This window comes from Callorhinus ursinus, unplaced genomic scaffold, assembly GCF_003265705.2.
Source record: "Callorhinus ursinus isolate GAN/ISIS: 27379988/994484 unplaced genomic scaffold, GSC_fseal_2.0 scaffold12, whole genome shotgun sequence".
Taxonomy (NCBI): Eukaryota; Metazoa; Chordata; class Mammalia; order Carnivora; family Otariidae; genus Callorhinus; species Callorhinus ursinus.
Genome location: NW_027397074.1, coordinates 1,461,572 through 1,475,281, shown reverse-complemented (window position 1 = coordinate 1,475,281; position 13,710 = coordinate 1,461,572). Strand labels below are relative to the sequence as shown.

The window sequence follows — 13,710 nt, the reverse complement described above, 5'->3', positions numbered from 1 at the left end:
CTCGGCTGGCTGCAGCCCCGCGGTTCCTGTTTGGGAGCCGGCGGGGGCGGGGGGGGTGGGGCGGAGGAGAGCGCCCCACCCCCCCACCGCTCCCCTCCCCGCCCCCCCTCGCCCCGCCGCGGCGTCTGACGTCCCGCGCGTCGCCTTGCGCGGAGCAGCGCGGGGACCTAGGCCGGCCGCAGGCGGGGTAAGGCTGGGCGGGTGCCCGGGAGTCGCGGGCCGCGCGGGGTGGCGGGGAGGAGCGCTGGGCCGCGCGGGGTGGCGGGGTCGCGCCTCTCCCCCCGCGGTTGAACCTCGGGAGCTGGCCCAGCCCGCGGCGCGTTCGCGGAGTGGGAGGGCCCCTCGGCGCGGGCGTTAGCGGAAGGTAGCGTTAGGTTGCTGTCGCTGCGAGCTGGCCGGCAAGCACGCCCTCCGTGAGGCGCAGGCCGCCTCGGTGCTTCCGCGGGGCTCCCGGCCCACCCTTGGCCCCTGCCCTACCCCTCCCGCCGCGGGTTAAGGCCAGGCGCCTCGGGTTAGAGGAAAGTCGGAGCCCCCCGTCAGTCCCCCGGACTAAAACATTGAGCCCCAGGGCCCTTAACCAAGTTCTTTTTTTTGAAAGGCAGCAAAGTAAACTAAGTGTTTCTCTGTTTAGGTGTGAAGAGAAAAAATGACACTCCAGTGGGTGGCAGTTGCAACCTTTCTTTATGCTGAAATAGGACTTATTTTAATCTTCTGTCTGCCTTTTATTCCTCCTCAGAGGTAGGAAACCTCCAAATCGTTACAATAAGTATAAGTTACAATAAGTATAGGAAGCATGATTAGCTACTTTAGACTTTATTGATTAAAAAGTTTTGAATGCTGATTATATAAAAGGTGCTCTTTAAACTCACAAATTTTAGGTACTGTCTAATAATATTAAAATATCACTTTATATAAAACTTATTATATGTACAAACGAATCAGCTGTTTCCCCTCACTTCTAAAAGGAAAAGTACCCAGTCCTTTTGGTTCTGTTGATTACAGATATAATAAAGCCGTGGTTATACTTTTAATACATGTCCTCACCAAACCTAACCTTGTTTATTGTTCTGAGTTGGAACAGTGAACTAAAAAAAGGGAAGTGGATAAATGATGTTAACAACATGCATGGGTGCAGAAATGTTTCATTGGGGCAGTGGAACGACAATGTAGAAAGTTAAGTCAGTAAATGATTCTTGGTGGTGTTCTTATGTAACCCAAAGATAGCTTCATTAATGTTTAATGGCAATTTTACCACTTTTTTCCATACGCAGAAATAATATATACTGAAAGTGCTGAACATGGAAAGTACCACAACCATACATTAGCGTTAATTCCTTAGTAAAGACCTTCAAAGGTCTTTAAGTACAGTACCAAGTATTTAAATTGAAGCCCTGGCTCTCTTTACCCTTGTAATAATCCTCATATTGCTCAGTTTGGGGGCTGTGGGGGATTGTGGTTAGTATAGTGGACACACAGTGTAAGATAAGTTTCAGGTGTACAACCTAGTGATTCAACTTCTCTATGGTTATGCCATGCTCACCACAAGTGTATCTGCCATCTGGGGAGTTCAGTTTTAAATCCAGAAAGTTGATAGTATGAATGGTGAAATGCACTTTTAATAAAAATGTTGCAACACCTTTGTTCATGCTCATGACATAAAAGAAGGTCTTTCATAAATGAGATCCTAGAGATGTTATTTATAAACATCTGATTTATAAATAAGGCTTAAGAATTTGCATATATATATATATATATATGGTCAGTTAATATTTTCTGTATGAAAACATTCCATAGATTATGGATCTTTTTCTTCCTGCCAAATATTTTTTCTCTATACTATTCAAGTGGCTCTTTGATATATATGTAAATACACAGATTATATACAGGCTCATGTGCAAATATACATAAGAAAATGTGTGTGTGTGTATATATATATATATATATATATATATACACCATATGTATATGAACAGAATTCATTTATAATATGTCCTTACTGTGTATAGTCACATCTTTTAATCTTTTATACATGTATCACCATATCTTCAAAGAAAAGGCTTCAATCTTTATTTAATGTGGCTATTATTTACTCACATAACCCATTGGTTAAAGACACATAGTTACAGGGGCGCCTGGGTGGCTCAGTCCATTAAGCAGCTGCCTTTGGCTCAGGTCGTGATCCTAGGGTCCTGGGATCGACCCCTACATCGGGCTCCATGCTCAGCCGGGAAACTGCTTCTCCCTCTTCCTCTGCCTGCATGTCTGCCTGCTTGTGGTCTCTCGGTCTCTCTGTGTCAAATAAATAAATAAAATCTTAAAAAAAAAAAAAAAGACACATAGTTACAAGTCAGGCTTCCTAGGTGTATGTCCCAACTTTGCATGTTACTGCATGACCTTGGGCAAATTATTTACCATCTCAGGCCAGTTTCGCCATCTGTAAAATAGAGGTAATGCTAGTACCCACCTCAAAAGTGGTTGTGGTGATTAAATAAGCTAAAATATGTAAAAGTGCTTGGAACCATAGTATAGTAATGACTCAATATATAACAGCTATTATCATTTCCTCCTTGAATTGAGTATTAGTAGAAACTGCTAGTTGTTCCCTGTAGGAAATCTTTTTTGTGTTCCCTTTCATACTGACCCTTGAAATGTGAATTTGCATTGGGACTTAGATGAAGGTATTGCCACTTATCTTCTCTTTCTAAAAATATAAAATTTTTGTAATGAAAAATTTGATTAGCATCTCTGGATTTGGAAGCATAGAGGCAAAGGGACCTCCTCCATCTATATTAGCCTCCCTCCTCTTACCAACTTCAAGTTGGTACTTAGGGTTGTTTTCCAAACTTATTAGTTAATAATTTGTCCTAATCTTAAAGTAAAACTTTTAAGTTGTATTTGAAGTTTTATTAGGTGCTTATTACTTTTATGTCTCCTTTGGACTCCATGAATCTGTTATTCATTTAAAATGCCCTCATAAAATAAATAATAAAATAAATAAAATAAAATGCCCTTCTACTGGGCCGCCTGGGTGGCTCAGTCAGTTAAGGGTCCGACTCTTGATTTCAGCTCAGGTCAGGATCTCGGGGTCGTTAGATTGAGCCCCACGTGGGGCTCCACACCAGGTGTGGAGACTGCTTGAGATTCTTTGTCTCCTTCACCCCCTTCCCCTTCCCCTGCTCACACACATGTGTGTTTGCACTCTCTCTCTCTAAAAAAAAATAAATAAAATGCCCTTGTACAAAGTTTGTTACCTTTCCAGTTGTGTGGTGGATTGCTTTGTCATTCCTGGTCATTTATAACCCATACTTTCTTACATGGTCATTTATAACCCATACTTTCTTACTTCTGTGTCTTTGCTTGTGCTGCTCAAACTGTCTAGACTATTTTTACCCCATTTTGTTTCCTCTATGTTCACATCTTGATCTAGGTGGTAATTACATGAGTAAATACATACATAAAAATTAACCTATTTAAGATTTTTGTATTTTATGTATGTAACATCTCAATGATATTTTTAATTCCTTTGTGGTAAAAATAGAAAAATTCTTTTACTTGGAGCAGATGTTAGAAGTGCATTATGTAAAAATATATAGTGCAGAGTTGGACTACCTATTCCTGAAATGTTGCTGATTATTAGTCCAATAGGTCTTTGTTATTTCTGAGTTATTACCCAGATTAAAAAAAGATATAAAGTGATAACTTTTATCAGCAGTATAATACGTTACTATAAGAATTCGTGTATCTTTACTTTAAAAGTTATTTTTGTTGTAGAATGTTTAAACCACCAGACAGAAGATAATGTCAGATTATCATTAAACTTGAAAGAGTTGTTCTTTATTTCATGAGACATTCTTATGTCATATCAGAAGTTTTCTGATATGACATAAAAAATTAAATTTCTGTAATTCTTGTCACTCACCACACAGTTACCAAAATGTTAATTGAATATTTGCAAAGCATTTCAAAATCTTTTGATTTTTTTACACCTAATGTAATTGTATTGCTTTACAGGTGGCAGAAGATTTTTTCATTTACTGTCTGGGGTAAAATTGCAACTTTCTGGAACAAAGCTTTCCTTACTATAATAGTCCTATTGATTGTTTTATTTTTAGGTAAGTACTAGATTCCTCTTTTGATTAGGCTTAACTCTGGGGACTTTTTTTTATTAATGAATTCATTGGGCTTTTAATTAACTAAGTTGATATTGCTATTGTAGTACAGTAGGCAGGAGCCATCCTGGGATAGCCACCGTGTATGCCACTACTCTGAGAAAATGTTCCCCGTGCTGTATACCACCAGTCTCTGAAATGAATTTCTTTTTATAAAACTGGAAACAGCTGGTGTGAGAAGGTATGAGTAGGCGATTGTGGGATGTGATGTGAATGGGTTGTGAATGGGTTCATGCCTCATTTCAAAATGTCAGTATTTGTCTCATGGTATGCTATTGTTATCAAGTAAATCTCCAGCCATGTAAGAAATAACACTAAACAATTAAAGGACAATAAGAAAAATGAGTCCCAACTCTACCATCAACTAACTCAATGCCTTTTGGAATGGCATTTCATCTGTCTGAGTTTGGTTTATCCATTTGCAAAACAAAGCGAGAAAAGGCAATCATTTTTGCAGCTTCTTCTGGCTCTAGAATGTGATCTTTTTTTTTTTTTTTAAATATTCTCTACACCCAACGTGGGGCTCAGACTTAGGACCCCAAGATGAAGAACCGCACACTCTACCAACTGAGCCAGCCAGGCACGCCTGTAGTATTATGATCTTTTAACTCTAAAATTATCACAGGAATTTCTACCGAAAACTGCCACATATCCATATAAGGAAGGAAAACGGTAGTACAAGGTTTTTTTGGTTACATATATCAGAAACCAACTGGAGCTCAGTTGAGCAAGAAAGGGGAACTTAAAATAAAATACAGAGTTGTTGTACAGCAGCTCAGGGAAGGAAGGAAGCCAAATTCCAGGAAGGGACTAGTCTTAGGAACTGAAGTGTCCTTTTCACGTCCCTTCATTGCTCCATGGGTCTACTTCATTCTTCCTTATCCCTATGGACTCTGTTCTCAACCATATAGCTGTGGGCGCCATATAGCTGCCAAGTGTCATCACTCCAGCCATATGCAAGGATTAACTAGCCATTTCTGAATCCCAATTCCAATTATAAAGAAAATAAATGAGCCCGCTAGTACTAAGTATCCAACCTTTGTCTGGTAAGCTATGGCCAGGGATAGGAGTCACAAAGCAGAACCATGACCTCTGGAACCTACTTCTGTGGGCAGAGTGGGTAATTAATTCTCAGAGAATAGGGACATCATGGATGGTTAATACAGGACCTTTGACCTTGGATAGTAAAGGCAGGCAGATAGGGACCTATGCATTAAGCCTCAGTGTTTCCATCTCAGAATAGGGTAATTACACTTGCTCCACTGAGGTGTTCAAAGGTTTAAATGCAGTAGTGAATGTAAAATACACAGTCCAGTGTTCTTATCCACCAGAATGACAAGGGTGTAAGTTATGGAAAACCAATAATTACTCAAGTTTCATTTATATTTTACTTTCAAATTTATTTCATTTTTCTTATTGGTTGTTTAATAATGTAATTAATTATTACAAGGTAATAATTACAAGGTGTTCGTGTTCCTGGAGCCAGTACTGACTGAACGTGTGTGCATATGTGTGTTTTAAGGGGTGAGAATAGGCAGAAAGGAAGCAGGAAACCCAGGAATATGTTTAGTGTCAGCAGAAATGCATCCCAAGAATTTGAAAGGTTCCACGAGTGATCCCAAAAAAAAGGCTGTCTCCATGTGGTTTCTAGAAAACTGACCATACGTCACACCGTGCCCATATGATTACCCCTGTTTCATTTTTCAGACATAGTTTCCTTGCTTTAATACAGGTGATTTTATTCTGTAGGTGGATTTGTGTGGCCATTTACATTATAAACTTCTTTGATATTATTGATTCATCTTCAGCATTTCTGCATAATGGATCCAGGAATATTTTTATTTAAAAGCCAAAGAAGCTGAGTAACAAGCATAAGGATCCTTCATATTATTATGTGGCTTCTTTGGCCTGCTTAAAATAACTCATAAATACCATTGTGTTTGGGGTTTTTTTAGTTGTCTCGTGCTGGTTGGTATGCTCCTACTATATTGTGGCAATCTGAGAAATAAAAGAGGAAATAGCCATTAAGATCAAGAAAATTTTTTAAAGATAATTTAAAACACTGGGGTACCTGGGTGGCTCAGTCAGTTTGGGCTCCATGCTCAGTGGGGAGTCTGCTTCTACCTCTGCCCCTCCTCCTCCTTGTGTGCACCTGTGTGCTCTCTCTCAAATAAATAAAATCTTTTTTTAAAAAAGATAATTTCAGGGCACTTGGGTGGCTCAGTCGGTTAAGCGGCTGCCTTCACCTCAGGTCATGATCCCAGGGTCCTGGGATCAAGCCCCACATCTGGCTCCCTGCTCAGTGGGGAGTCTGCTTTTCCCTCTCCCTCCATGTGCTCATGTTCTCTCTCTCTCTCTCTCTTTCTCGCTCACTCTCAAATAAATAATAAATCTTTTAAATAAATAAAGACTATTTCATGTACCTCTATGCAAATAATTTTGAATACCTAGATGAAATGGATAATTCTGTAGAGAAATATAACTTACCAGATGAATTCTAGTAGATACAGAAAATTTAAGCAAATTTTCCATAGAAGAATTACAGAAAGTTAAAAAAAAAAAAAAAGCTACTCCCATCAGAAAAGAATAAAACCAGATAGCTTTGCAAGAAATTATACCACTTTGAAAAAACAGACATTACTTTTTTTTTCTTCTTCTTTTTTTTTATTATGTTATGTTAATCACCATACATTACTAATGCTGCTTAAACTGTTCCGGAATTTAAAGAATTTAAAGAAATTTATGAAGCTAGAGAAAAGAAACTCTCTAATTGAAAATAAACCAAAAAAAATTAAACCAAATAGAACACTGGTAACATGCAACACAGAGAAAAAAATGTTCACAGCAGCATTAGTCATAATAGCCAAAAAGTTGAAACAGTCCAAATGTCTTCAGCTGACGAATGGATAAACCACATGTGGTATATCTGTACAATGCAATGTTATTCAGCCATAAAAAAATAACAGCATACTGCTACGTGGTACAACACAGATGAACCTTGAAAACAGGCTAAGTGAAGGAAGGCAGACACAAAAAAAAAAACACATAGTAAATGATTGCTTTTATATGTTCAGAATAGGCAAATTCATGGAGACAGAAAGTGCATTGGTGGTTGCTGGGAGATGGGGGAAGGGCAGAATGGATATGGGGTTTCTGAGGGGGTTGATGAAAATATTCAGGGGGCGCCTGGGTGGCTCAGTCATTGGGCGTCTGTCTGCCTTCGGCTCGGGTCGTGAGCCCAGGGTTCTGGGATCAAGCCTCACATCGGGCTCCCTACTCCACGGGGAAGCCTGCTTCTCCCTCTCCTACTCCCCCTGCTTGTGTTCCCTCTCTTGCTCTGTCTCTCTCTGTCAAATAAATAAATGAAATCTTTAAAAAAAAAAAAGGAAAATATTCAGAAATTTGTGGTGTTGGTTGCACAACTTTGTGAATATACTCAACACCACTGAATTATATACTTTAAAGGGATAAATTTTAAGGTATGTGAGTTATAACTCAATAAAGTTGCTATTAAAATTAAATAGGGCACCTGGGTGGCTCAGTCGTTTAAGTATCTGCCTTCGGCTCAGGTCATGATCTTGGGGTCCTGGGATCGAGCCCCACATCGGGCTCCCTGCTCAACGGGGAGTCTGCTTCTCCCTCTCCCTCTGCCCCTTCCCCCTGTTCGTGCTCTCTTTCACATGCTCTCTCTCTCTCAAGTAAATAAATAAAATCTTTAAAAACTAAAATAGTTTAAGTGGCCTCAGTTTTCTAACTGGAATCTCTTTCCTGTGGCAGTAACTCTTTCCTAAGAATGCTGATGGCTGCATGAAAGAAGCAGTCTGACTTGTTTGCCCTACTGGTCTTTGAGACACCTAAGGGGCAGATACCTTACCTAGGACCTACAAGAATCCAGTGACTTAAGAGTGCACTAAATATAGATAGGAATAAGCTGAAATCTGTTTTCCACTACAAGTAGATCCCCTGTACCTCTGAGACTTAACGGAACTGAACGCATCAAAAGTGCAGCTTTCTGAATGTTTCTAGTAGCAGATGCCGTCCATGTGCCCATTGGAGGAGCACATGCCCCCATAGGTCAAATTCCATTTTAACCTATGCCAGTGGAAATAGTGTAACCAAATATTTCTAAAATCTCGGTAAAGTCACATTACTATTACTAGGATTAATTATGAATAATATTTTAATAATATATTAATGTTACTTTAATAATATTACTTTAACTTAATTTTACTTTAATACTATAATAATTTGATAATATTGAAGGACTAGTATAATAAAATGCTAGTACAGTCAGGAAAATAGGATAACCTCTTGGAATTGATTGGAATGGGAGATGACCTATATGCTACTGTGTCAGTAGGTTGGATTTTACTCAATCTATTAGGGATAGAAAGAGTGAAGGATAACAGTTTGCAGTGTAGCTAGAGATGAGAGACAGTACAATTATAATAAGTCCTAGATAAAGACTAAAAAAAAAAAAATCCTGTTCCATTCAAAGTTTCCCACTAACATCCATTTGCAGAGTGTCTCTTTTGAGTATGGTGCCCTCCCAGGGATAGTAGAGGAAAAGACAAAAAGAGAGCCCATACCAAAAGTCCATTATTTAAAAGTCAATTCAGTTGTTCTAAAACTGCTTTCCATTTTACGAATAATTGTATATTATTAAAAGCCAAAATAATGTTTTCTCTTTTTCTCTAATAGATGCTGTGAGAGAAGTAAGGAAATATTCCTCTACACCTGCCATTGAAAAAGGCTTAACCAGCAGACCTGGAGCCTATGAACATGTGCAGATGAAACTTTTTAGGTCTCAAAGAAATCTTTACATTTCTGGATTTTCATTATTTTTTTGGCTGTAAGTTTTAAAAAAACACAATCTTAAAGCATGATTTATGTTTCTCTTCCTCATTTTTCCTATCTATACTAGAGAATGCAGATGAAATACCCAAATGATAGTCATTACGGCTTGTAGGTTTGCTAGGTCCATAAGGCCCTGCATGATCTGGCCTTACTTCTCTCTGGAGCCTTGTCTCCTACTGTTCTCTGACATTCACACTGTGTTCCACCCACACTGAGCTTCATCTGCTCATGCATTCGTTCTTGCAACAAATATTGAGTTCCTATTGTGTACCTGACTCCTTCCTACTTCAGGGTCTTCCCACCGGCTTTAACCTCTGCCAGAACACTCCCCTCTTTCCCGGGCTAACTTTCTATTCATCCTTCAGCCCCTTTCACAGAGAATTCATTTATGACCATCACTTCCCCCAGAAGTAGGTGGTTGGTCTCTGTTATATGCTTCCATTGAGTGTATCTATATACTTATATTTTTTGAGTATCATTCATGGTTGCAAGTAAATACTGTTTTAACTCTTTCCTCCCCAACTAGAACCTAAACTCCCTGAAGGACTTTGTCTCATTTCCTGCCGTGTCCCCAGTACCCAGCACAGTGTTTAGCAGTTCCAGACACTTGGCAGAGGAAATACCTGTTGAATGAATATTTGAAGATACTAATTTCTATTTCTAACAATGGAAGTTACCCATAAACCGATGTGAATGAGCAGTTTTTAGGCTTGGCCAGCCTCACACAATGCTCTTTAAATAGCAAATACCGAGGTTGGGGGGGTGGAATCAAAGAACAAAAACAACTTCTCTTAGTCGCCCTGCCACACTGTGAGATTCTGTTTCTCCTCCTGGCCAAAGGCCTCTAGAAAGAGGATAATTAAATTAACAAGTACTGCTGAACCTGTCTTCCAAATGCTAGTCTTGCAACAAAGATTCCAAAGGAACAAGATACAAGCTTGTTTTGACAGAAAGACTTAGATTTAAAAAAAAAAAAGGAAAGAAACAAGCGTATGTCCTCCCTAAACATTATCTCCCTCCACCATACCCATACCTAAAGGGAAATCATTTGACAGTGACTCTTTACCTTAAATCAGTTTCTAATGATTAGTTATACAGTACTTTGATGTTTTTGTTTAGAGTGTTGAGACGTCTGGTTATCCTTATTACTCAGCTGGCTAAAGAACTGTCAAACAAAGGAGTACTTAAAACTCAAGCAGAAAATACTAATGAGGCTGCCAAAAAATTCATGGAAGAGAATGAAAGACTAAAACGGGTATTTAAATTTGCTTTTTAAAAATGTGTGTAAATGTTCTTGGTTTTCCCCGAGGTATATTATTTTTCAGTATCAAAAAGAGCATTTTTATAATTTGTAAGCAAAAAGCGACCATAAGTAGCAATAGTGTTCTATGAAATGATTGTTTCAAAGTGTCTTATTCTCCTTTAGATTTGTTTGTTATCAGTTTCCTCCATAGTAGAATGCCAGTGAACCTATTTTAATGCCATTGAACCTATTTCCTATGATTAAAAGAAAAAACAGTGTTCTGGGAATATGGATTTTAATTCCTTCATTACCATTAATTTTACTTTATAAGCAAATCTTTATAAGTCTCTGTTTCCATTTTCTTTTCAGTTAAATTATTTTTTAAATAATTTTTAAGGCTGATTTTTTTTTTGTTTTTCTTTTAAATGTTCATTAATGTAGGGAGCAGAGGAAAGTAGTTAATGGTAGACTGATGACTGCACATAATGTTTAAAAATCTTTAATTTGGCCACATTGCTGATACTCCGTTGAGAACCCTATGCTGTAATTCCTCTGCCATTCAGGCAGAGTGTATATTAGGAACTGATGTTTTCCCTATCAAATAAAAACAAATGAGAAAATGATAGCTATAAAATTATTTTTTTCTTAAGTATAAAATTTAGGAATAAGATGTCATAGCTTGAGTGTTTGCTGTTCATATTAAGTCCCATAAGTTTTGCTAATTCTACTTCTTAGAAGAAAGTGTCGGTGGAACCATTCAGAAGTGAAACAAATTTTCTTAGAAAAAAAAAAAGCGCTCCTAAAATAGTAAAATAAATGATTTTCCTATTATAAATTAATGAGTTGCAAATAGTCAGTTATGTATTATCCCGTTATAGTTATGTAAAAAGTATTGAGTTTAATAGTAGAGAATTAAAATACTTATCTTAGTCCTAGAGCCTAGCTTCTTATAGAAAGAACTATATATACCACCCTTTTTCTAAATGAGTTAGTCAATACATAATACAATAGAAGGTTTTCCAGAACCTATTAAATAAGGCAGACCTCACTGCAAAAAAAATTCTGTTCGATGCTATAGTATAATGGTCACCTGTTCAGAACCCATGTTTTATTTCTAATGATGTCTGCCTTATTTTTCCACTACAGCAAAAAGGTAAAGAAATACCTTTTCTCATATAAAACAACATTCAAAAATGTTTCTTTGGGGGTATTGTAACCAGCATCTTTTAAGGAAACTTTTAGAGAATAGCATCACTTTATTTTTTACTTTGTTCTGTTTTGAAAAGGCATTGATCCATAGATGTCATGTAAATTTCCCTTTGTAGTAAATATAGTTCTGGGAAATCAAGCTTGTGGTATTTCTGTATTCAAAAGCAGGCAATAAGTCATGTCTGCTTTTTTGGAATGTTTCAGCAGCAAAATGAGCCTCGTTTTGTACCTCAGTATTACTTGTTTCATTTCCTATCCTTTGATCTTATTTCAAAATGGTAAATGTAAAAACAAAACCCTCAAAGCTTTAATATATGTTGGCTAAACTCAAAAGCACCCAGCGTTGTATTTGTAAACTTACTGTGTACCTATCTTGATTTAAAATTATGCCCATCATGTTAGAGTAATGAGTTCTAATTACTAACAGAACACTGCTTTCTTCCTCTTATTCTTTAGTTGTTTTCCTTTTACGCATCAGCTTTAAGAAAATGGAAAGTGTTTTTGTAAAGTTTTGGTACTCTTTTCTCGTATACACGAGACAAGTACACAATACATAATTAACATACTTAAATTAGTCTTGTCCTTCAAAAAAAGCATCTTCAAAACGTTTTTGGAATTTTCTTTTAATATTATTTTCACAACGAGTTACCCTTGCGAGGAAATTTATTTAATGTCTACTGATTCTTTGATTCCTCCACAATTTCTCTACTTTTTTTTTTTTTTTTTTTTTTTTTTGGTTTGTTTTCCTCCCCTTTGATTCCATGCTGTCCTGGTTCACTGCTTCCTGTATTGGAAGGACCCAGTCATTGGCCTCAAATCATCAGAGACACGTAAATATGCTGAGCTAAAGCTAGCACACAGTAAGGAGAAAGTTTGTGAGCTGCACATTAATATTGTCAGTGCCCAAAGTGTAACTAATTAACCAAGAAAAGCCAGAGGTCAGAATATCAAAGATCACTTCTGTTTTGAGATATTTCATGTAGATTTTGAAATATTAGCTAAAGAAAGATAAAATTGCTGAAACAACTCTTTATTCTCTATCAGAGACACCTTATCTAATGGAAAGCACGTTTACTGTGAGATCCAAGAGACTTAGGTGTTAGTCCTAACTACCAGTAATTAGCATTGTGACCTGGGGCAAGTCACCTCACATGTTCTCAGGTCCAAGGTTATAAATATAGCTAACACTATGCCAGGTACTGCTTCAAATCCTTCACAGTAAGGTATTAGTTCTTCTTGCAACAACCCCATGAGGTTGGTATTATTATTATCTGTATTTTATATATGAGGAAATGGAAGCACAGAAAGGTTAAGTGACTTACACAAAACCATTCAACTAATTAATAATGACAGAACTAAGATTTGAATCCAAGCAGCCTGGCTTTAGAATCCACACTCATAACCACACTGTTTTGTGCCCCTTGTATGCTGTCTTATAAAATGACTTGCAGATGGTTCCTGAGACCCCTTTCTGTTCCGATCCTCAGTTAATGAAATAATTATAAAAGACCAATTAACTTTTAATTTAACTGCTTTAAAATAACAACAGTGATGGAGCTTTACTTCTTACCAGTTTTTTTCCCAGCCACTCACCACGGTGGTATCAGGTGGGTGGGACAGGGAACACATGCATTATTGTAGCTAGTAGCTAGCTGTTGAATTTCAGTTCCAGGGCTCTTGGTTGTTCTCCAGCGTCAAGTCATACATAATAAATTTGGACAAGTTTGCAGGTGCAATAATGAAAGCTTATTTACAAGACCAACACAAACCCAACTTTTCCAAGTCAATGGCATAATAATTTAAGCAGTCAGTGTAAACATTCCTGCAACTCAGTGGTTCTCTTCCAATTTGGGTAATCACCGGAGACTGTGTGAACTGAATTCAGTGAAGTAACAGCTAGGATTATTTTGAACTTGAAGCGGGCAACAAAACAAAGATTTGGAAAAAATCTTGCTTCTTTCTGCTCTTTAAAAAAAATTTTTAAAATTTTGAAGATAGGAGGCTCCTTCAGCTTAAGTATGTACTTTAGTGTTTGTCTCCTAAAAAACTTGGGGTCATATATTCATTAGAGCTTTAATTCCTCCTCCTGAGCTGCTTAAACTCGATTATAACACGATAGTACTGTATTTGATCTTATGCTATGGTTTTTATGCTCTTGTCTCATCCTTTCCACTAGATTAAAGTTACATGAGAGCAGAGACCATGTTTCTCTTACATTTTTATCCCTTATAT

At 37.6% G+C, this 13,710-nt stretch overlaps 1 protein-coding gene across 2 annotated transcripts in view; it reads left to right on the top strand.

Moving 5' to 3' along the window:
* The first annotated feature begins 99 nt into the window (after positions 1-99).
* The window catches only part of BCAP29 (B cell receptor associated protein 29), a 47,410-nt gene continuing 33,799 nt past the window's right edge, over positions 100-13,710 (top strand). The window contains exons 1-5 of one of the 2 annotated variants that reach the window (XM_025872678.2): positions 100-187; positions 632-738; positions 4,012-4,112; positions 8,871-9,021; positions 10,146-10,281. In XM_025872678.2, the coding sequence (XP_025728463.1) occupies positions 647-738; positions 4,012-4,112; positions 8,871-9,021; positions 10,146-10,281 (480 nt within the window). In that variant the 5' untranslated portion in view covers positions 100-187; positions 632-646. Of the gene's footprint in view, positions 188-223; positions 365-631; positions 739-4,011; positions 4,113-8,870; positions 9,022-10,145; positions 10,282-13,710 lie in introns of those variants that run through there. The other variant, XM_025872679.2, reaches the window with a different exon arrangement.